The 24,821-nt window shown below is 45.2% G+C and overlaps 1 protein-coding gene across 2 annotated transcripts in view; it reads right to left on the bottom strand.

Moving 5' to 3' along the window:
* Positions 1–24,821, bottom strand: part of MEIS1 (Meis homeobox 1) — a gene marked incomplete at its 3' end in the record, with an annotated part of 107,471 nt that overhangs the window by 32,074 nt on the left and 50,576 nt on the right. For both annotated transcript variants that reach the window (XM_081998182.1, XM_081998183.1), the window contains one exon: positions 18,659–18,804. In XM_081998182.1, the coding sequence (XP_081854308.1) occupies positions 18,659–18,804 (146 nt within the window). The remainder of the gene's footprint in view (positions 1–18,658; positions 18,805–24,821) is intronic.

Below are 24,821 nucleotides of genomic sequence, written 5' to 3'. Positions count from 1 at the left end.
CCGCGTCGATGGGCCTAACGAGCCGCACTGTTAACTAACTGCGTGCAATGTACTTAAAGCCTCACAGGACATTGGGAGATCCCGAGTGCATCCATGTCATTTCCCTGTCCCGCTAACAACTGCCGCAGCTGCCTGGGAGAATGGGGTGTGGGAAAAGCCAAAATAAATGAGGGAAATAAAATAAACCATTGTTATCGATATAATTAACCCTGGACTGCAGGTAAACTTAAGAGATGTCTAATATATTGCCTTCTTTTAAAAAACATGGACATCTCATCTGTAGTATTAATCTCACTATGTATCTAGAGAGGGAAAGGAAAAAAAAAAAAAAACAACCACACATCCATGAGCATGCCACTGTTAACAAACATTAGCTTTTAAAGGAGAATATAAAAGCGTTTGGGAAGTTTATTCTTAAAAAGCATGTAAATTCCCAGCCACTACAATCCTCCAACTAACCCCATCCGAGCTCCGAAGAGCCACGGGCTTATATGTTATCCAGCCATCACTCTCATTAATATTCATTAGGCAGGTCTACTTGCATTTTCATAAGCTGCGAAGGTGGCAAAAGAAACAATCAGAATCCTTTAACACACAGGCATTATCAATTCAACATCTGCCAAATAGGAGCGCATACAGATCTGAGGCTGAAATTCAAATGCAATCTACCTGGGCTAGAGCTGGGCTTCACTTCCCAACACCCAGCAAGCTCTTTCAGGCGCTCTCCTTTTATCCATCCCAGTTCACTCTCCATTATTTTTACCTTTAAAACAAGAGCCCCTCATAAATTACATCCTTCATTCCTTAGCTCTTCTGAGAGCTAAGGAATTTTTATTCTAATATTTTATTCTGCTAAAATAGCCCCGGTTCAGTAAGATCGCATATATGAATAATATAGCCAAGTTTTAACTCGGTAAACTTGACTAAGCAATTCTGCTTTCTGACTAGAGAATTCATTTATCTACACCCATTTAGCGTGTGAAATCCCTCTGACACTCTTCAGGGTGCGGACCTCTGCAGAAATACATACTCTCTGACCAGCCTGGGCTAAAATTTAACTCCAAGAGATGAATTAAGAAGTCTCCAACAGAAAACAACTGCTCTAATCCACTATTTACCCCATTTAGCAAAGAAAACTGGCTGATAATGCTAATGAATTTAAGAAAAAAACGGACGTGTGTTCCCAGGAAGACATTTATATGTGCAAGGATGTGCACCAAAAAAGGTATGATCTAGATCTCCTGAGAGCCGGGAAAAAGTACATCCCAATTCTTCCCCAAATCTCCAAACTTAACCCTAACTTAACATGCAGTTGCCCACGGGTTCACTATGAATTGATTCCTGTCCTTATGAAAACTCATTAAAAAGGCTTGGATGGTCTCCAGGATGTGACTCTTCCCTTTTGGCAACTGCTTGGACTGAGAGGGCTCCCCCATAAAAAATAACCCTTTTCCCTCTCCAAAATTGATGCAGCTCTCCACCAGTTCTGCCTGACTTTCAAAAACCTTTAACGACCAAACTGTATCCTCCCTCACAGAGGGTCAGCGGGACTGAACTTTCCATTTCAGTGGGAATATTCATGGAGCAAGGCACTTCCCGGTGTTGGCCAATGCTGGGGGACAAGCCCTGAGATGGCAAACCTGTCTGTGACTGTGTAACTTTAGATACAGCGACTAGCTACAGCGAACTCGGCCAAAGCCTGGCGTGCCTAAAGCCTTTGCCCCCATCTTTGCAAGGCAAGACCCTCAGTGGGTACCTTCTACAGGATGATGAATGAAAGAGGCCAGGAGAGGGGTTTTTGTAAGGCGCTCTTCAAAAATCCAGAAGGAGTCAGCTACAAGAAGCCAGTGCCCACCGCGACCCCAGCCTGAGCATCCCCTCCATCCCTTCCTGCCTGGTCTCCTTTGAGATCTGAGGACATCAAGCATCATGCACATATGGATGCCTCCACAGATACTACTATAAGAGAGACAACCAACATATTTGGACTCAACTCAAAAATGTTGAGATGGCATGTCACCTTCAGCGCATTTATGTTGTGATGGCCATTAATAATTTGCAAGGATAATAACATATAATCAATCAATTTTCTCAATATCAAGCTCAAAATCACCCTCTCTGCCTTGCCCTCCTTTCTGAACAAAACACATTTCTTCTAGAAAGGTCTAAGTGAAAGTAGCTGAAGACTAAAAAAAATGTCACCACTAACAAGTCGTAAAGGAGGAGAGACCACGCACATTTGATCTTGTTCTATACACGAACCTTTCTAAGATGACTGCTTCAATTAAAAAAAAAAGTTGAATTTATCATTTTGATGATACGAAATGATGAACTTGACTATTATATGCATATATTTTGTTTAATGGCTTCATTTATTTTAATAACAAAGAGGAACTAGATCTTTACAGATGAAAGCTTTATTTCATGGCTTCAGTGCAACTGGGATTTTAAAAATCCGTGATGTTAACCAAAATGTGATAATGGATGTTCTCAAGGGCCCTATTTTATAGCATTTTATGCAGAGCCAAACTATACGTGAGACATTACAAACATGATGTTTAGCCCTATTTTAAGAAAGTAGAACTGACTCCAGTGTCAGAGGCCCCTGTAATTGTTTTCCGTCTGCTTCTCGTTCATCTGAACAGTTACTTGTGCAGCAAAGTCTAGCTGTAGAAATACTGTGACAAAGGCATTAGCTCTTTGAAGACTTGTTATACAATGATATTGAAAGGCACTGTTTGTAGGATCTTGGCTGGGAGGGGACAAGAGTGATCTCAATGTAGCTACTTTATCTATAGCAGGCTGCCTTGAAGGGTCTGGTGACATCCAGAAGGAGAGAGACACAAAAAAGATGCTTAAAAAAAAAAAAAAAGCTAATTCTGGTACTGTTTTTATGTCGGTTAATTCCTAAGATAGAGATAATCAGAAACACCTCATCAAACTTGATCATGCTCTCAATCCTTCTGAGGAACTTCTCATCTACTTCACTTTCTTTTGTTTTTACGTTAGTAGCTTGAAAACAGTTTCAGACAACAGCGGTGCTCATGCGTACACAGCATTAAGGATGCTCTTATTTAACGTGTTTTATACACGTATATACATCTTTACACACGCAGAGGTGTGCGTACGTGTATGGGGGTTGATGTAGTTTTGCAAACTACACCCTCCACCCCCAAAAGCAGGGACCTGACCACGGTTTTAGGGAAAGTAGCCCAAGATGGCAGCTCATGATTAATGGCTGTATCACCCCTGGCTCGGCGGCAGCGAGGCCGCGGGTCTGATCTGCCAAACATCCCCTTCGTCTGCAGCCGATCAGCAGATGTAAGCACATAGGCCCTGTCAGCTTGACATATCATTCCTACGACAATGTCAACGAGTATTAATGTTCAATTATCTGTCCTAGAAATAACCCTCGTCTTTACGCATTGTGTAACTGGGCGCGTGGCACTGCGGTAATCCAAACGACAAGGGCAGAGATGCCCGCGCTCACCCGCTCGCTGTGAGTTGGCTTCCCAACATCATGATGACATTGCCTCGCGGTAGCGCGTGGATGCCTTCCCCCTCCCTCCTCTCCCTGGTTGTGGGGGTGGTTTTTTTGGAAGGCATGTCGCAAGGACCCCAAAGACCTTTCTCCTCCTCTTTGCATGTTGCATGTTGCCCATCAGCATGCCGAGATACGCTTGGAAAAGATGTATTTTGATTTCACGCCCATGCAGAACTACGAGGAGTTTGCTTGTTTGCTTTTACGGAGGGCCATAAGCCACTCGTTACCAGGCAGCCTCTTTTTATGTCCTGTGCTTGGCTATATATATATCATTTACCATCAAACGCAAATGTCAACAGTGGCTTCTTCCAGGGCTCCATCAAGATCAATTCAACCTCCAGCTGCAGGGCTGGAGCAATTTGTCCAAATGAAACATTACAGCTTCCCTTTGTTAAAGCAAGTTAAAGATAAGACCCCCAGTAGAGAGATGATTTGAAGAACAAACACGAGTTCATTCCTGGCATCTTTTGCTACTGTTCAAATATTAAAATTATTGATCAGGCCAAATTCACAGGGCTCTCGCAGCAAAAAGCTTACCAAGTATTTCTTCTTTTAAACCAGCATTACGGCCAAACTACCGCTCGTTCGACTGCACTGCGATGGAGTTTGCATTTTTTTTTTTTTTTTATTACTATGGCACAGCTTCCTTGAACTAACATTCAAAGGTTATCGGCTCTAAGTTATGCTTGCTAAGTCTTCTTATAGAGCTCACAATCGGAGGGAGGGAGTGGGAGGAAGCGGTGTGATAACCAGTGCCAGCTTTGAGATAAAGCCCTCCACCTAATCTCTGTTTATTTAGACAAACATCTAACCACAGCACCGGGCGTAAAAACAAGCCAGGTATAAGGCTAAGGGAATTTCTCCTGCTTTATCATGACTGCATTACATTTTGGGGCAAAGGGAAGCAGAGTCTTTTTTTTTTTTTCCCCCCAAGATAACTTTGAAAATTTAAATAATCCCAAGGTTTGAAGTTTTGATGTTTGGATTCGTTCAGCTGGCTGGGCTTTTTTGCTTTGCTTTGTTTTGTTTGGGAGGGGAGGTGATGGTAACAAAGCAAATGGTATTCCATGCTTTTGTATGTATGGAGGTTTTGGAGAAAAAGGTTTGCCGTATCACATTTAGGAACGAAGATCCTGCATTGAAATACTTCCCATCGGAGGGAGGGGATTCAGGGTGTTTGGAACAAATACACGTATTGTGGGAGCAAACCGAGCAGCATTTGAAGTGTATTTCACCCTAAAGAGGGTCGGGCACCCAGCACACCTCCACAGCAGCAGCAGCAGCGCCGAAGCTGCTTTTCCAGTGCTGAAGCTGCTTTTCCAGCGTGGGTGCCAAAACAGAAAAGCTCTTTCAGGTCAGGCCATGAGAAGCAGCACCGTAAGGCGTCTGGCCGAAGGATAACTGAGCCTCCCTCCAGCCTCACTGGCGATATTAAACTGCAGTGGGAAGCTCGCACGTCGGCTGATGGCTCTATTTCTCCTGCTGTACGAGCCCAAAGTTGCCTCCGACACATTCAGACTCATTTTCCCCCCTTTTTTTTCCCCCCTCTGATCATTAACCCCACCATTTACTCAATCATTTTAGGTAGGGGAAGTGATGAATGTTGCTGAGTGCCAGTTTTTTTGGTGCAAGACGAATAACCCCACAGAGCGACTTACAGGGAGTCCCAGGCTCCTGTCAGCCCTGTAATTGATGCTGTTTTCACTGTGAGGGGTGGGGACTGGGACACATTAAGGCTCAATAGGGGAAGTAAACGGAGCGAATTGACTCAGCAACTGTGCCTTTTACCACGGCTTCTAATAAGGATAAACTGATTACTGCCAAATGTACTTTAACTTTGCGGGGTGTGGGGGGAGAATACATCGATCTGCTCAAAGGAAATAAATGCCATACCAGAAGGTTTTTTTTTTAATGCGAACTTTTATATTCAAAAGCGTAGAAGCAGCATGTTGCTGCTTCTTTTCCGAGTTGCCATTTGCCGCTACACCAAAAATTAACTTGCAGCCTTAAAATACACCCTAAAGCTGAAACGCTGCGAAACGATTGCTACAAAGCCAACGCATCTTTTATTTCCTAATCTCGCTCCCAAGTGACTTCAGTAACAAAGAGGTGCACAGCGACGCTGTACTCCAAACGCTGACTTTACGTCAGCATCTGCTTGCGGCGACTGGGAGAGCGGATGCTCCGCTTCTGCGCCAGGCAGTGGGGAGGCAAGCGGGCGGCCGTCCAGGTTGCCAGGGGTGACTACGGAGCCGACAACCCCGGGATCCATCAAAACCCACCCTGACTGATGGCTTCTGGGTTCCCACTGACCTTTGATCCCTCCTGGTTTGGCCAGGAACAAAAGAGCCTGTTCACCGGGGCCCCTCGCACGTCTATTTAACGAAAGCAGTCATCGCCTAAATGCTGATTAATATGTTTGCTTTACGTGTGGCGGGAGGAGGACCAGGGCCACCCCATGCCACTGCACAGGTAAGCGCCGGCTTACCTAGCCTATATGTCACACAAAATAAATCAAGGAAATCCACCACAAGGCACACGAAAATGACTAAAACAAGTAAAGACAATTTTTGTCACCGATTCAAGAAGTTGCCGAGGCTGGCGACGGCGCCAGGAGCGATTTCCCCCCGTACCCAAAAACCTGCGCGGAGTTCCTGTCATTGGAGATTTGGTGCTGCTTTGACACCGAGGGCCATCAGCAGCTCGAACACGCTGTCGCAAAGATGCCGCTGGCTACGGCAACCACGGAGGATGCTGTTCAACCCTCAGCGGCAACTTTCATCGCCGCATATTGTCACCATAGCAATGAGGCTGGATGCGGGCAAACGACAAGGGTCTGTCATCACTCAGCCCGGCCTGACAGCCTTCAGCACCAGCCACTCTCATCCAGCCTCCATACGCAAATACGCCTTCAACGGGCCCAAAAGTAATAATCTGCCCTTCTGCGACGCCATCATTTCGCCAGTGCTTCACGTAGCAGTGTGCAGCCCTTATACCCCGTGGAGATGCTTTGTTTTACTCCCCAGTGAGTTCTGCTGCTTTAGGGAAAAGGAAAAGTGAGGAACGGGGGAGTCAGAAAGGAGACAGTGGTACCCAAACTTCAAATCTCAGAGATGATCAAGAAAGAAACAAATGGAAAAAAAAAAAAAAGGAAAAAATATCTGTTAAACAAGTGGCAGTAAAACATGAGAAGTAATGTTTGAAAGGAATACGACGATACTTTCCATGCAAGGGCTCCAGCAAGGAATAGGAATGGTATTGTGAAAATCTCAAGCTCCCTTTAATATTAAACACAGGAGTTGTATATAAAATGCATCTGCCGCTCCCTTCACAAAAACAGGCGTTTGGGGTGAAGTCAGGATAACTGGCAAGGTGTGCCAGGTCGTCACCGACCGCAAATACGGCAAGCACGCTGCTCTGCCTTCACGCCAAGACCGAAATCAGGGGTCCCAGCTATTTTCACGGTCCTCCCGCCAGAGATGCCACAAAGAGACTTGGTCTACTTCCCACCGCCTTGGTGGAAGAACGGCAAGAGATGACAGAAATCAGGGGTGGCAAACACTGTCTCATCTAGAGCTCGTCTGCCCGGTTGGATTAATCATAACGCTTCTATTTTGGGAGATTTTCTCCGCGGGGTCAGTTTTTACTCATCCCGCCCATGCAGAGTTGTCCCTTCCAACTGCGGCGCGTGCAGAAGACGGTGAGAAAGATCTGGCTTGGTGGTTACCTTACTTAGCTCATCTCGACCACGCACTTCATATTTTACTTTGTGTTTAGTCATACAAAATAACCCAATTTAACAGCGATTCTATGTATCGCGCAAGCCCTCTCACCATTTAGAAAGCTGCCTTTTAATGATATTTAATTTAGACTTGCTTATATGCTACATTTGCTAGCGAACACATCGGCTACGTGGCTCTTATTTAACACATTCGCCGTGCCCCCGTAGCGTGCAACACGCTCGCCGGTCCGCGGCAGCCCTTGGAAGACAATTCGCTGCCTGAACATTTTTAAACCTGATTTACTGTTCCGGAGAAACAACTACGCAACTAATCTTCCAGGACAAATGTAACGCCGAAGAACAACTAAACTGAAACGTATAAATTCCATATATACTTAAAAATATTATTGTCTGTAATTTAATATAACAATATTTCTAGGCCTATAACCTTGCACGCAGAGGCAATTTCCCAAGCATTAATACTTAAATGGGTCATATGCACCACATCTGTCATTCTGTCCTGAAGTCTATGAGGCACAACCAAGACTCTGCAAGCCTATTGATTTTTCTAGCATTTGCTTTAATTTACTTAACCATTGAGAAATCCATCAGTACATAAAGGGCAACTGTCCATTACTGCCTCATTTGCAGACATTCTTTCCCCTCATTTTTTTTGGGTAAATATTTCCCCTTAAATCGCTGTGTGTTTACAGTGTAAAAATGAATCCGGAAAGTGCTCACACCTGTTTCTGTTCAGTAACTGCTGCACTGAGGTATATGTAATGTGCTTAAAGATAGAATAAATATCTAGACATTATTACATCTGTGTGCAAAGGGTGGTAAATTAGATCCTAATTACATTAACAGGGATTCTGCCTCCCAGCTTAAATTTTACATGAGCACTCTGTAAAAATCCAAAAGCTCTGCTGTGGTTTCTTTACGAGCTGGTGATTACAGCTACTTCCTATGCGGTCACTAAATATTCTGTTTACAAATAAATGAAGAAGCTTTGAGCCAACTTGCCGGGGTAATAATCCGTGGTGTGTTTTTGTTTTTTTTTTTTTTGTTTTCCCCCAGCAAACCTTTACCACATAAGCATGGCAACAATCAGAAGCCCTGGCTTCATCTAATTACTCTATCACATAATTTCACAAATTGCCTTTTCACTGGGGAGCCAAGTGCAAAACACGCTCACAGTGGGATTTCAGGCAGCAGCTTTCATTTACTACTCGTTTCTTGTTAAATTAAACACAAAAACACCAGTTGTGCGAAAGAAGTCAAAAAGAATGCTTGCAAATGAGCCAGACGAGTGTATCTTATATTTATACCATTCGCACAAAAGAGCCCATTGGCAAGCTGGGTTTTTAACGGCACCCTTATCGCCTTTAACCCTTTTAAAGCCCGGCGCGAGGCTGGTAACCGGATCATCCCGACCAAACTCCATCCGATGAAACCGGCCAAGGCCCCATCCTTCCGTCGATACCTGGCGAGACCCGGCGGCGCGCTCCAGCTTCGAACCCCCACCCAACCCCTCCGGATTCCCGGGAGTTTAACAGGGAATGAGCCGGGGTGGGATTTGGCCCACGAATTCCTGGGTCTTACGGCTGCCTGATGCGAGGGAGGGGCCGCCCTACAAATAAACCGAGCGGGCTCTGTAGGCGCGATCCCTATTTCACCCCGGCGCGGGGTGAAATTTCACCCTCCGAGGTGCGGGGCAACCAGCGGGACGCGGGGGCAGAGGGAGCCGTCGGGCCGGACCCTGGCTAATTAGCTGAGCGCTAACAAGGCAGGATCGCGAGCTGCCACCCAGGAACACAAATTATTTTGAAAATAATTGCAGGCAGCGTACCATCGCCGGCGGAAGCGAACCAGAGGTTACGCCGCTCTAAGATGACATTTTTTACATCAACAAGTACAAAACTAAAACACGGCCATTAGTAATTAAAGCTGTTCCTTTTGTGGCACCGGAGCCAGTAGGTCAGGCACCGTTTTACATCAGAAACCAGGCCTTGATGGCTGTAGATTTGCCAGCATTATCTGCACAGGGAGGGGAAAAAAAAAACCAACCCAACATTAGCAGCAGCTGTCTGTGTGCCTCGACGTTGAAAATCCTATTCGTACAGACAGGTGGAGTAATTTAAAAGCCTATGTGGTGCAATTTTGATGCAACTAATGCCACTGTTTACTAAAACGCCGCCATTACTGCTGCTGATGAAAACATTACTAAAATTGCATTTTATTCGTAAGAATCCTAAGATTCAGGTTATTTCCAGCTTCAAAATTATTCTGTCCCCAACTCTGGCTTATGACTCTCCGGGGCTTACAACCTGCTGCGCCAACAGACCCGGGCGTGGGTTTCGACACCGAAATCAAAGGTTTATCCTCTTTGCCATTCCCACGCAAGCACAGTGCAATCCCTGGATTGGCACAGAGTCCACAGCAAATAAGCAGAGTTCTGCCGGTGAATCTACTAATTAGCCAGATTCACCTAATACAGCATTTGCCTTCCCGAAAATATCGCCAGGGACCCCAAAATCTCTGGCTGACATGAATAAAGGTGGTCTAGGAAGAAGAGTTTCACTTCAAAGTTGCTGAATAGAGGAAGCCACCTAAGGCAGAGTCCCACCACCTCCCTTCTGAGTTCAAAGACAGTCCTTGAAAAACGTATTTATATCATGAGCAGACCTTTGGTTTTTACTAGCATGAGTGAAGTGATACTTTAGTGTCACTACCGTGACTATCTCACTTGTTGCATCACTGATATAGAACATCATAGGGGGAATAAGTTGGTGGTTTGCCAGGTTTTCTTAAAGTATATTTCCAAAATGTCTTACGTTGTTACAGGTTGGATTAGAAAAGGTCAATGAGTAGCCGAGAAAGGAATATTTGTGCTATACCTAAGGTCTAAAATACTTCTGTATTTTCTGGGCAAAAGTTTCTGGTTCATAAAGCAGAAGATGCAGTGATAAGTCTCCCGGAGCTTGGATTATTAAAATGATGGCCCACCACTGAAGTGAAACGAGTACTCCACTAAATACTATGGGTCTAAATCAGGCAATGATGCAAAAGGCGAGCTAAATTAGATAACTACATGTTAACTTAAACTTTTTTCTGCCTACTTACCTTCTCTCTACACAGATATTTTAGCACTGCTGTAGCTCACAGGCTGAGGAGCTGGAAGCACATAGGTGAGTCTGATCAATACGTTTGTTCATATATTGAAAACTGGATTTTCAGCTGAGCGTTTTGGGGGAAAGGATGGCATTACCCGTGGAAAATTTTAAACCTGCCATCAACAAAAAAAATTCCCTCCCACAAGAAAAGTTTTCTGTGGGTAATTCTGATGGCCAGACAGTAAACATAACCCGTTAATACTAGGAATTAGAGCTTCTTGAAGATATGCAACAAGAAAAAAAACGTGTAAGCTATAACAGTGCAGATTCTGTGTAGCTGAAGGTAAACGGCAGGAAAAGAGAAAGAAAACTTTTAAAATGGGTAAAAAACCAATTTGCTTCTCATGCCTGTCCTGGAGCAAGAAACAGACTATATGCAGCGCAGTATCATTGTTTCGGCTCATTCAGAGAAGGGTTAAGTTCATGCGAACAGATGTAGGATACTCCATGCCAGAGGAAGGGAACGCATCTGACACAACTTGATGTACCGCTTCCAAATGTGACCCTATTTGAAAGGCAGCTTATCTTACACCGCAGATTAACACATCTCATCAGATACGCGCCCAACTGGTTTGGTGCCTCGTATTTTGGCACTTTACCTGATCTGATTAAGTCATTCGCTAGCTTACGCTGGTGCGCTGTGAAACTCCTTCAAGACTTAGGAGGTTGCCAATAAAAAATTAGCACTGGCACTTACATACATAAGTATATCTGAGAATCAACATAGGCTCTTTTGTAGCAACTGTGCTAGAGGACAAGCTAAGCAAACAACTAATAATGAACAACCGAGCCCGTGAATTTATCCTCATTTCCTGCTCACCCACTGCTTGCCAAGATACTGTTGTTGCCTTTGGTGTACTTCATATTGCAAATTATTTGCCAAAATATTTCCGTGGATACTTCCAGATTTACAAATTGGTGGTCAGACTTCTTCCCCTCCCCTTCTCCCCCTTCAAAATGTGATACTTGAATTTCGTACATCTGCTCTGACTGCAGAAAGACTGTACGTCACGTAATGCATTTCTGTGCCTTGACTGGAGGAGGCTAATTTCAAAAATGAAGTTGCACATGCAAAATATCACAGCTGCAAATATAAAAAGAAAGGAGAGGGTGGAGAAGAAAGCAAAGCATCTACCATTGACTTAAAAATTCTTACTACTGCAAACGTTCTTGCCTGGTAAACTCATTTCCCGCAATATTTGTGCAAACAAAAGGAGTTCTAGTAAAACCAGAGCAAGTGCAATTTAACATCTGAATTAATGTTTATCATGTTTCAACTTTTCAGTATTCCCTCACTTCTACTCAGATGTGAAATTCTTCTGGTGTGTAAATACTAACATGTTTCAGCAGCTTCCAAATAATTCAAATCCTTTATGCGCTGGTGGTTTCCACATTGGTATAACAGTGCCTCCAAGATGGAAACTGGGGGAAACTGGGAACAAGGTAAGATATCCCTTTGGGAATAGACACTCTCTCTCTAAAATCTAGCCCAGGCTGCTGGCTACCTTCTGATTTCAAACCAAAGTACTACCCTGGACCACTGCTGTTCCCAAGACCTGTGAGGAGCCCAGGATGAGATGTCTCATACCATGTAGTTTAGGACAACGTGATGGTTGTCTTCATCAGAAACAAGACCGAATCATAGATATGGAAAAAACAGATGTTGTAACTACACCACACTTCTGAACATGAGAAGAGCCTAAGTAAGTAAGTAAGTGAGGAATCTGATTTCCCTGAATCAATTGACTAAAGCACCATATATTTTTCCTTTCTGGTCTAAACCCAAAGGTTTGTAGCATAGCTCAAAAACAACAGGTTTCTTTAAAAATGGCAAAATTCACCCACGCTAGAAAATGGATCAATCCTTGGAGGCTGGACAGCAGGTCAAAGCAACAAATTTGAGGAAGATTAAAGAAAATGCTGAAGGGTTTGACAGTCAGCGTCCTCCATCAAACTCTGGGAGGGCTGAAGGGTTAAGAAGTTAATTCAAACCAAGTTACCTAAATCCCGTTTGTCCTCCTTTCTGGAGCTCTCAATTCAATTCTGACAGAGCCTCAGAAAAATTATCTTACCCCGCAAATAACGTTTCCCATTTTCTGCTGTTGAAGATGACTGCCACAGCACCTCCACCTTCAGCAGAAGGCAGCACCTGGACATCCCCTCCTCGCAGGTTACTCGCACCAACCTGCAACGGGTGCTTTGGCTCGCCACTCCGGCAAGTCCTCCCGCTGCCCCGAGCGGGAGGAGCCCTGGCTCCCACCTCCCCGGCCGAGGGGACGGCGATGCGCGGGCCACTGAAGGCAAGCTAAAAATGCCTGGCTTTTCCCAGGAATTCGGGACAGCTGGCACTATGAAGTCTTGCAGATGTGGAAGAAAGATTTTTACAGCTCTGCCCACAATAAAATCAAGTGAAAGAGGAGACTTGCGTATTTGGGATAAAGGGGGGACACCCCCCCCCCATTCTGAGTCCAATGTATGGAAACATGAGCCCTGTTACGCGGATGAGCTCCAGGAGCCCGCTGGCATTTGCAGAGCAAGTATCGGTGCAGGATGAAGAGTCATTGTAAGCTGTGTTTTGTTTTAACGCTTCCAAATCCTCTACAGAGAGCAAAGAGAAACCTCGCTGCTTTTAGCCCATCATTTCCCCCTTTTAATGCTTTCAGCAGCCTGGTTTTGTACCCATCTCGCTCTCGCTACACCCCTTTCCAAAACCAGACAGGCACCCCATGTGGGAGTAGGGGCAGGGAGCCAAATTAACCCCACGCTTTTCCCAAGGCGAAATCTCATAACCACGGAGGGATGAGAGAAGACACGAAATCCACTCGCTTTAACCTGAAAAAGTCGCTAGCCTGTAAAATATTCATATATGAACAAAACTTACAGAATTAAGTGGTGTAATAATACTTTTCTATCAGAATGACATCCTTGAAGCGATGGGGACTATTTTTCTCAGCTAGATCCGGATATAAAGTGCCTCCTTCAAATACCTATCTCCAATAAATTCTTTTACACAAATAACAGCTTTGCCAAATAGATTGCATATTGCTTATTACAAGTTTTCTTGTTTAATAGAATGGCATCAAGTGATTAAGAAAGCTTCAAAATCAAGACACATAATAGAAAAAAAACTTTTCACTTTTACTGTAAAGTCAATGTGGTTCAGCTATGTCTTTTACTTTCTGCCCAGTCTCCCATTTCAGTAAGAGTTAACCTCTTAAGGAAATTGTTTTAAAAGCAGTTAAAAATAATGATTAAATTATGGGATTTACAAGAAAGAAATCTTTGGCCCATTCATTTTTTTTTAAATCATGGCAATTTGTTTTTTAAAAGGTGTTTGAAGTCCTTGAATCTACCTCTTGGCACCATTAAAAAAAAAAAAAAAAAGAGTAGTTTATAATCCCCTAATGTGCTTAAATAAAGCCTTCAATAGTTTAAATTGTTATTAAACATCTTTTGGGATTATAATTTTATGGCTTTTTTTTGCCTGATTAGATGATGAACGTGAAGATCATCAAATACTCATCATATAACAAACCAATTACATCGTATAATCCCCAAAATGAGGTTTGAATCTCAACGTTTTAAATTAAGCTGGATTTAAAGGATGCAGAGAATTCACATCGAGCAAACAAAACACTTGAGAAGACCCTCCCCGCCCCCCCCAAACTCCCTTCTTCTAGTTTTGAACCAAAAGGTACCACTGCTGGGACAAAAGCATAGTATGGGTTGAAGTAGAAACTAACCCTGTTGTCACAATTAAATTTACACAGATCTGGTCATAGGCAAGATTATTTTTTCCCTTCCTCCAAGCTTTTTCCCTCATTTTACAATCCCTGTTGAAGGCTATATATTACAGTGAGGAGATCTGCTTGAAAAATGGTAGAGAGATATGATCCCTGAATGTTAAGTGATCCAACAAATAATTAAAAAGAAAAAAAAAAAGGGATCTGAAAAATGTTGCTGTGCTGCAACTTATCCTTAGGGCAACTTTCTGGAGGCCAGCTCCAGCACGGACCGGTTCGCCCCAGTCCCTCCTCAAAGCCCTGCCATGGCATTCAATGCTCATCTGAGGCCACACACCTCCCCTCATTTTTTGGCTCAACTTTTAGACTTTGGGGATGTCCTCACAGCTTCACCAAACTATTAGTAGCCTTGGGTGTTTTTTTTTTTTTATTTTCCAAACAGTAACAGGACGTTCCTTTGACTTCAAGCTTGTAGCAAAATCCTAAAAATAGATTTCACAAACCTCAAAATTTACAGGCTGGTGCCACAATCTACCATCAAAGATTTCAGCAAGCTTCACAGCTACATTTTGCCTAACTAACGGCCAACGTGGGAAGCTCTTCCAACCCAGACATTTGATCAAAATTAAGTCAGAATAGCAAATAGTTAAAAATAAATCCTGCAAAGTCCTAAATGTAAGTCTGATCACTGTTTTTGCTACTGTTTTAGCTGATTGTGGTGGTGTTGTTATTATTCTAAGGGAAAGAAAAAAAACGGCAATTTGGATGAATTTATCCCCTGAAGTATGTTTAAGAACATACTGCCTGCACCCACAGAGGACAGTGCTGCACATCAGTCAAAATAATGGGGGGGCTGCAGCATGATGCTGAGTGGGAACTATTGCCCAAACTCTTCAACAACCGGAGAGGCTATGGCCTTGCATTTGATTTTTTTTTTTTTTTTTCCTTCAATAAAGAAAAAAAGAACATCCTCCTAAGTGGGAAAAGAGAACTAAGGGACAAACCTTAGGAAATTAAGTCAGTACACAGAGGAAGACTTCGTACTCTGGGAGGTGGAATGACTGCATACAAGGAATTAAACCAGCCTATAAACTTTTAAAAGATCGTATTAGTTCAACACTTATTTTAAGTCTTTCCAACCATTAATCATTAGTATGACAGACACAGCAATTACTGTCTATTTTGTTTAATTTCATGCCACTGATGTGTATTAATATTACAATCGTGAGGAAGAAAAAGTATTTGCCTTCGAAAAAGAGGGCTCCCAACTAACACCCCAATTAGGAAGCGCCAGTGGTCAAGGGAATGCTGGATTTCGTGCTTAATCGCTGCTCGTTCCTTCCCTGCCATTTTCCGGGTGGGAAAGTGAAGGTAGGTTAAGCGCTGGGGGCGAAAGGGAGGTATCGCCTGCCCTGACACGTCCCCTGCCTGAACAGAACCACCTCCCTATCTCTCCTCACCTCCCGCTTTAGCGAGGACTTCCCATCCACCCCAGGGAAGACCAAATTCACTAGTAAGAAATAAATAAATGCTGTGGGATCTCTAGTTTCCTCAGCTGACCACTCCTCAGCATGACCTCCCTCCTGCAGCGAGGAGCCCAGCCAGGGACACTGTCATGCCCGTGTGTAGGGTGAGAAGAGCAGTCATGGGGCCAAGACACCCTCAAAAATGAACTGGAGTCTGAATTCCTTCAGTCTTTCACCCCCTACTCCTCAGCTCTGATTGCAGCCATGGCTGGGGCCTGGGATTTTTTGCAGAGAGGACAGCACCTCAGGCAGCTTGTCAACGTGTTATATAGCTCTAGCACTAACTGTAGTGTTGACTCTTCCCATGTTATTGACGTGCTTGCCTAGAGGACATCTTCCTCCACACACAAGACCCACTGCTCTTCTGGATGCATGACCTTTCCGGTACCCTCTCACTGCAGCAAGGGCTCTCCCAGCTGAAACACGTGCTTGGAAGAGCCTACGGTGTTGTCCAGCCATGTTTTAATTTGGGGAAACTGTCTATGACCCCACCTAGAATTGACTTGAAAAGTCTGTCTCAAGGTCCTAGCTGGAGAAGGTCAGACAGGGTAAACCAATTCTGCTTTACTGAACTGATCAGACAACCTTGGAGCTACCATGATGCTGCCAGAAGAAGAGGAAGCTGCCCTGCAATAAATCTGCATGCTTCATCTGGCTGGGCTGGATCTGCACAGGGGATGGTGGATTCTTAAAGCAAGCTTTAGCTCAGTGCTGCAAGCTTCATTGCATAGGTCCTGGGGGGCGGGGGGGATGTCTTTCTGTATTTGAGCCTTCCAGAAGAAGAGACCACCTCACAAGCAGATGTCCTGATGCTGTCTCCCAGGGGCAGCTTCCTGCAGCAAGCTCCGCAGGCGTCCTCATCTTCTCTTGCGCACACCGTTACTGCACGGTGGAAGAGTGACAAGCCAATTGCACCTGACGCCTAATCTGGACGAAACGGTGACAGGGCCCGTTCTGTGGTCCTCAGGCTGTGCATGAAGCAAGCTGCGGCGTCAGGTCAAGCCCACGTAGCTAAATGCTCAACACGGGGTGGCTCCCTGCCACGAGGTCTTTCGGGACTCACCCCTGCTGTCTTCTGCCATGTTCCCAGGAATGGATTTGGAGGGTGGTAGCTGGCCCAGGCTAAGAGCATGTTGAAGCAGTTTAACAGGATAGACTGTCACATTCCTGTGCCCGGGCGACATTTAGTTTACTAGCACAAGCACGGCAACAGGCCACTTCCAGGAAAAAATATTAATAGTAATAAATACTACTTAGTTCCTCAGCTGGGAGCTATGGGGACCGACATGCAGTTGCTCAGTGTCCCCTGGCGTGCCTTATCCTGACTGCAGAGCTTCCAGAGCATCTCCTTAAACCAGAACCTAAACCAGCTGTGTCAGGCTGCTGTGAGCATCGCTGCAGCACAGCATCCCTGGACCGTTTTGGAGGCAGACGTCCTTAACCTCACACCTACCTGTAGAGAGACACCAGGTGTCAGCTCATCTGGGGTGAGGACCTAGAACTGGGGAGCCACCAAAACCAAAAGGGACCCCTCAGCCTTCGGGAGCAAGGTGCTGAATGTGCCAGGGACGGGGCTAGGGAGCTGGCAAAGCTGGGGCACGGCTGACCCGGAGTCTGCCAGAGAGAGACATTAATTTGGAGGTACCCGCAGCCCTCTCCGGTGCCGGAGGAGGAGTGCTCTGGCACGAAAGTTCATTCACAGCAACCCGGGGCCGCGCAGGGCAGGATTCCCCACCCGATCCCCGTGCTGACAAGAGTCACGGCAGGTATCTGGTTTCTTGGCTCAGCGGGGGACGGAGGGACGACGTGCCCGAGCGCTTCCTCCAGTTCGCGAGCACAGCCTTGGCAGGGCTCCCACCGGGGCTGGGCCAGCTGGCCGGCTCCCGGCTTCACCCTGACCCTCACTACACAGGCAGGGGAAGAGAGTCAACCGCCAGGATCGGAGGCGAGAGCCGACCTTCGCTACCAGCTGCAGACCCCCGGCACCCCTCCCCTGGTCCTTAGCCTCCTGGCGCAGGAAAAGCTCAGACAGAAAACCCGGGGCTGGAGGCCCACATCCCCGCGGTGGATGGAAACGCAGCGACAGATCACCACGGTTTGATGAAAAAGAAGAATGGTGTTAGAAACACTTTTCTAAATGCTAACGTTAGAAGGTGTGGTACACAATATAAAGCCTCGAAAGAAGCTCCGGCATCCAGCTTAACCCCACACACCTGGCCAGAGCTTTGATTTTGAATCCCAGGAATAAAAAAAAAACAAAAAACCCCCCCCCAAAACAGGTAGCTGTGGCAACAGAAATAGCTGGACATCTCCCCACCCCTTTATAACATTAAATACAGGGGTAACTTACACTCTGGGAATGAGAACGTCTCAAAGACAAAAATTATACTTTGCTATTAAACCAGATACATTCAGACCTTTCATCGTGAAGCTTCTGACGATCTCTGACAAACGTCTGAATAAGGTCTTTGTTTGCTTTTTGCTTTGTTTTTGATCTCCCCAATTATTTTCTGCGGTTCTCCGGAGCACAGAACCAGGGGCTGAACGCTGCTCTCTGCTCCGAAGCAGCAGTTCCCACGTCAGCTATGGGGAACTGTGGCTGTGCGAGCAGCGAGGCAGGACAGGTCTCCAGGGTTATTAGTATAAGCTTAGTCACACTTTGCAGTGACGTCCCATTAACAACTGCGACTCGAACCAAAGGAGAACAAAAAAAAAAAAGAAAAAAAATCTAAAAACAACACACACAAAAACCCCCAAAACCATAAAAACATACACTCCGTGCTCCTCCCCTGGCATCTAGCAAATGAGGCAACAACAACAACTCTGCTCGGAAAAGTTCCCTGAGCTGCCTGTTGGTAACATCATACGTTTTTTTTTTTGCTTTCTAAGACTACTGCAACTACGACATTTTCCATGTTTTATTTTGCATATGTGATCTAGAGTTCACTTACTGTTAGATGCTGGAACAGCCATGCCCTCATGATATTTGTGGCTACTTTGGGAAAGATGCCACGCTTTTTATGTCGCTTTTTGTCCTTATCTGGATCATCATCATCACCTGTGCTGGGGGAAGCTACACTGTTGTCCAAGCCGTCACCTGTAAATATAGTGAATCAAATTTTGACTTATGCTACCTTTATATACTTCAGCCGAAGCCTGGCTTTGGGTATAAACTGCATGAATATTTAAATGAGGTATAAATTCTTTAACATAGTAATTTACCAGGGGTTGAGGGGACGGGGGGGAAGAGACATGGGGAGAGGGAGGGTCTCAGGACTGTGTTGGCCCCGTTCTGGTTTATCCTGAAGGACAGTGTGACCATTTCTGCCACTGTAACCCAAAACAAAAAGTACTTAAAAAAAAAAAAATTAAAAGTTTTGCAAGCATCCAGCTTGCAAAGGGGGAAACGGTGGCTTCTCTTCACACTAGGTCACTTTCCAAAAATTCATCCCAATCAGCCACTTTGGCTGAGATGCCAGTTAGGAGAGTATCGATGGAGTCCCATCCCCATGATGTGTGTGAAGCCGGGTGCCCCGTCCCGCGCTGGGATGTGAAAAGCAGGGTGAATGCAGCTCTCTTACAACATCATATTCTCTCCCCAAATTCAGAAATAACCAGAGGGTTGGGGCATCGCTCATGTTAGGCCTTCTATAGACGTTTGACTTCTCCTGACTTTTTGATGGCAGGTGGGTAGCTCACTGGCCTCCCCTCTTCCCAGCCCCAGCCTAAAGAAATTCACACTGGGATAAGTAGGCACCAATTTGACATAGACCGTAGGAATTAGCACCCTGCTTTGTGCCGGTGTGCCATATCCATAATAGGTGCCTGCTCCCGCTAAACAACAACCGATCCAGAATGAATTTCCTTAATGCGGAGAAGGTCTCGGACAGTTCTCACGAGGTTAGCAACATATCTACAGGAAGATGTAACTGCGTAGCAGCCAATCTGGGTCTGGGCTGACGGGCTAGCAGTCAAAGGAAAACAAAAGTTGCAGCGCCCGGCCAGTCTGCGTGCCATTTTTCTTTCAAATCCTGAAAGCAGTTTATGAACAAGTCCACAAAGCAAATCGGTCTTTGCGTTCTCTGCATGTGGACTGAATGGTATATCCTGGCTTCCAAGGACACTGTATTTGTAGCACCATGGAGTGGTGATTGTTATGAGGCAAGTGTTTTTTACACCCCCGAGCAAGAATGATTGAGAAAGTCATCTGAATTGGGCTGAATCAAAACTATCTCTGTTAGGATTAAAAAAAAAAAAAAAAAAAAAAAAAGTAGACTGTCAAAATTATGATTTGTTAAACAGCTTTCAGCACCCCAAAAAGAAAGTTATTATTAGTGTTATATTTTTAGTACCTTACTGACTGTGGCAAATTTATAATTGTCCTTATGACTTGGCCTGTGTGTCTTTAATGAAATGGTAACCTTGGGTAGTTATAGGAACAAACAAGATTTTTATGAAGAAATCAGATATCTGACAAATTCTTTGAAAGCCCAGTATGTAAAAAAGGGCTTTTATACAGCGAAGCAATTCACCATATAAAATAATAATTCATAAAAGAAACATGAGCAAAGGAAACAACTCAACAGCATTTAAAATTCCACGGGCTAATCCACTTTCTGTCTGCGAGAGGCAAACAAGGAAAAGAAAAGTATTACGCATTCATTGATTAAAAATGAAAAGCTTCTAACCTAATGACACTGCCTTTCACCACCTCCCTGCAATCGTCCACCCACCCTCCTTCCCCCTGCCAACCTTTTTTTAAAAATACACTCTCTCCTCATTTCAAACCCCCTTCAGATTAATTTAGCAGGCATCGCCTCGTGCCTGACGGGAGGAGGACTCATTGATAATTTATGGAAATATCTACTATAATCCAAGGGAGATGACTTTTTTTCCAGCTTTGTGCATCAATAGATAATCAAGGCCTTCAAGCAGCCTTAGCTTCCCATTACCTCAGGCAAGAGAATTCCTGAAAGCATGCCTCCGGGGCACCTGAATTATATCCTCCATTAGGGGAGGAAAAGCTTTCTGCATTCCACCTATAACACTCCCCAGAACCTTTCCTGTTTATTTCTGCTGTATGAAAGCAGAAGCATTAGGAACAGGATTTTTTAAGTGAAGACTTATGTAGATACAATGGAGAAACCTTTCAAGCGCGAGCCAGATCACCTCCTTCAATCCCTGGCGGTGACCTATCCCAAATAAAAGGTTTCTGTTACATCATTAGCTCAAGCCAAAAACAGCCTTGGCTTAATGCACAGTTTGTTCTTCCTACTGTTTTTAGGCAAATACTGCTACTTTACTCCCATCTGGGAGGGAAATTACACTGCTGGGCTGTAATCTAAGACAAGATTTTCATTGGAAGCAAATGCTTTCAATCCAGTGTAAATACTGGTGCATGTTCAGAAAAGCCTAAAACAATAAACCCTGGCCCCGTCCGACACAAGTTAGAGAAAGTGAAAGGCAGGGAGAGGATAAGAAAGCACCAGGCTGTCCTAAGAGCAAACGCTTCGCTAGACTTTATAAATTGTTTAACCTCTTCCACTTTTTTTAAATGGAAAATTGATCCCGTAAAGACTGCAACCACAGAGAGAAGTCTAAACGGTCAATTGTGGATTTCAGTATTTCCATCTACTTTGCAACTCGATACACTCACCTCTGTGAGGTCTCCAGAGATCTCCCCCTTCTTTTTTTTTCTTTTTCTTCCCCCCCCCTTTCCTCTTTTTAAAGCTCACTAAACAAACTTGAAGCACCGCTGACCAGCCACACGGTAGCAGCTACGAACCGCGTTTGTAAAATGTCAGCGGCGACTCCGCTCCTGAAGTTGACTTCTCCTGCCGCCAAATGAAGGCGAACTGAAAAGGTGGAAATAATCATAGAAATGATGCTAGTCCATAAACAAGCTTACAGCCTCATTAGTATAGCGGGAGGCTCCGCTGGGTGATTTATGCTTGTTTTGCTGATGCCATGAGGAAATGCCATAGGGCAACTTTAGCCAGCTGCTAATGGCTTCTGACAGCTTCTTAGCAACTAGTGCAAGCAACGCCGTGGCGTTTGCTAGTGACGGAAACCGAAAATGTCATATTATCTGCCCATGTGTCACAAAGTCCGTGTGGCAATTAACTAGTAGGCCAGTGACTGAGGGGCCAGAGGCTCTTCAAAATGGCTCGTGGCTGTTCGGGGGGCAGAGCAGGCGCGCCGCTCGCGTTGACGCCGCACATATGCGTGATGCGCATCACGCTGCCTCCGCCTCAGTTACCGACGAGTTTGGTCCACGCGGATCCTCTGTCCGTGGAGAAACTCCGGCTCTCTTTCTTTTTAGGCGCGGCGTGACATTATCAGAGGAACTGCAAGTAATCCGTCTTGATATGATGGTTGGAAATGGCACTTTAATTGGCAATACCTGATTCTCTGGTTTTGGGCGCTGGATCCGAAGGTGCTAGCTGTTTTTCTGCTCGCTCGCAAATTAGTCTAAAAGGATTTAAGATCACTGAAGCAGACTCGTTGCCTGACAAACTGCTGGGAGCGCAGCGACTCTGCACAGCAACTAGACGCTATTTAAAAAAACAAACAAACCAAACCCAAACCAAACCCGGAGCCTGTAAGGAGCCGGAGGAGAGCTCGGGCTCCGCGCGCCCGCTCCCCAGCCAGCAAAACCAGGCGCTATATGTCAACCTGTCAAACCTTTCAGCGTGGCCGTTTGCCCTTTCAAATAATATTTAAGAATTGTTTTTAGACAATTTTTTATAGGCCAGTGTCTAGCGAAAGAGGCCAACCAACAAAGACAGGAATTTGTACTACAGTTCGTCCGTGGACAATTTCTGGCCAGACCTGGGCCGGTCCCCGTGGAGAAAGGCAGGTGACCTGCGGCAGCTCCCTGGCTGTTGGGGAGCTCCGATTTCAAACGCCCTCGACTCCGGCGTCCCAGAGTTGCCTATTTAAGCACACCCAGGCATTTAGGCCGCGCTATCTTGTTCCTTTCAAGAAAGGATAAAGCAGCGTTTATCGTATTCAGGCCGGCTGAATGGGTCAGGCCGGCCGTGCCAGCGGGGGCTCCTCTCGCCGCGCCCCCCTCCCTGCCGCCGTTGCCTCCTACAACTTGCCTTCTCCTCCCACTAGCCCAAAAATCAGAGGCAGCGAAGGGCAGCCAGGTTTACAGCGGCTCCTCGGGCGGGTAATGCTCTCGCTTGTCCTGGGTGACCTGTTATAAACCTTTGTCGGCAAAACCGGTGCTTCCGGAGAGCGACGTGGCACGTGCGCTCGCCGGCGGCGGCGGGGGCCGTTGCAGGAAGCAGGTGGCAATTCAAAGCCTCCTCCCTCGCTGCCACACCGAACCCAAATGAAACGCCATCGCCCTGCGACGCTAGAAAGGCACGGCTAGGCAACCGTCAGCCACCCCGCCCCTAAAACCCATCCTCAGACCTCCGACGTAGAAGTTGCTCAGGTACCACATAGACAGTCCCAATCCCAAGTCCGGGCCATTTCAGGCAAGTTGGAAATTCAGATGTTCTAAAAAACCTGGCCCTTTGCTCAAGCAGAAAACCCATGCCTTTGCATATGGCTCTGCAGACTAACATCCTTGAACGATTTTAAGTGACTAGAAATCTCAACAGCCAAGTGCCAAATACAGTTTTACTGTAAGTATCTTCACCAGAAGCGACAGGTTACTTCTCATGGCACATAGTCCTGGACTAGGATCAAGCCCGTATTTGGAGCACAAGTGTATTTCTATCAAAGCAAAGCATACTATTCCCAAAAGCCTGCTTCCCACACATCTGTCACAAGATCTGGGAGAGGTTTGCGGGTCCACCGTGCATTTGCTGGGAGGGGGCGAGAGGAGGGCACCAGCTTCACTGGGGTCCACCAAACCACGTGACGAACGCCACCTTCCACAGGACACTTCTAGATAAGCATCTAAACCCGCCACTTTAAGGAGTTCATGGAAGAAAACGTGAAAGAATTGTACCAAGAAGCCCTGGGAAAGACCCAGAGCAACTTTCAGGTGCACCCTGGACTGGACGGCTCCGTTAACGTGGGACTAAATCAGTGTCCTCTATAAAAGACTCAACGCTCCCGAAGTTGTACTTATTTTTATGTTTCCAAATCTCTCCTGTTAAAAGCAGCTTCTGCCTCCTGGAAAAACTTTACGGTTTGCACTTACTTTTGCATGTAATAAGCTAATATAATTTAAACATTCTTTGTGTTTGGACAAAAACTATAGACATCTGTACTAGACTTGCAACGTTTTCGGAGCTAGGAACTGAAATACCTAATGTGGCGCCTCAGAGTTTGTAGGCTTTTCAGTAGTGTCATTTTTTAAAAATTCTATCATAATTTCTTTTTAAGCATTTAGATACGAGTTCCTCAAATTCCTGCTTTTGCTAGCATGAGAAATCTATATTATCTAAGCTAAATATTTAACTGTTCACTGTCCAGCCACAGCTCTGTTCGTTCCTTTCTCTTTTAACCCCTCCAAGAACCCAAACCTCTTTAGCAACCTTTCCAGGTAACTGGAAAGCAGGATTCATTCGTATCTTTAAGCAACATAATGTACTAGAGAGATTTTAAGTGGCAAAATTACTTTCCTTAACCTTTCTTCAGTGCTCTGTGCTCATTTAGAGCAACTGTTATAATTTCCGCACCTTTACTTGTATTATCCCTTACAGAAACACACCTCCTGTTTGCTGGATACCCACACATCCACCATGCTGACCAGGCCTACACGTGAAATGTAGTTTTCCTATGAGGTACAAAATTAAGAGCTCTCAAAAAGCATGTCCAAGGATGTAACAAGTTTTTCTGTAAAACAAGAGCAAGAGAGAAGGAATCCACCACAATCTGCTGTTCATAGGACTTAAAACGAGGATCGTCATTTCAGAACACCAGCATTGAATGGACTTGGGAAATCAAAGAAGAATATGGAGGTTTTTGTTTGCGGTTGTGTTTTTTTATTATTTGTTTCTGATACAACCAGCTCCAACTTGGCAAAGGAATGTGGTGAGCAAAAGTCACACCCAAATGACTCTGACGTGAGTCAGGGTGGATAATACTCATGTCTACAACCGTAAGAGGACAAGTTCACTACCCAGAAATGATCATTCCTCCTTACAGCAA

Source organism: Phaethon aethereus (genome assembly GCF_964289735.1).
Source record: "Phaethon aethereus genome assembly, chromosome: 3".
NCBI classification, from domain to species: domain Eukaryota; kingdom Metazoa; phylum Chordata; class Aves; order Phaethontiformes; family Phaethontidae; genus Phaethon; species Phaethon aethereus.
Note: the sequence above shows the minus strand (reverse complement) of the source record. Positions and strands in the feature narration are given on the sequence as shown.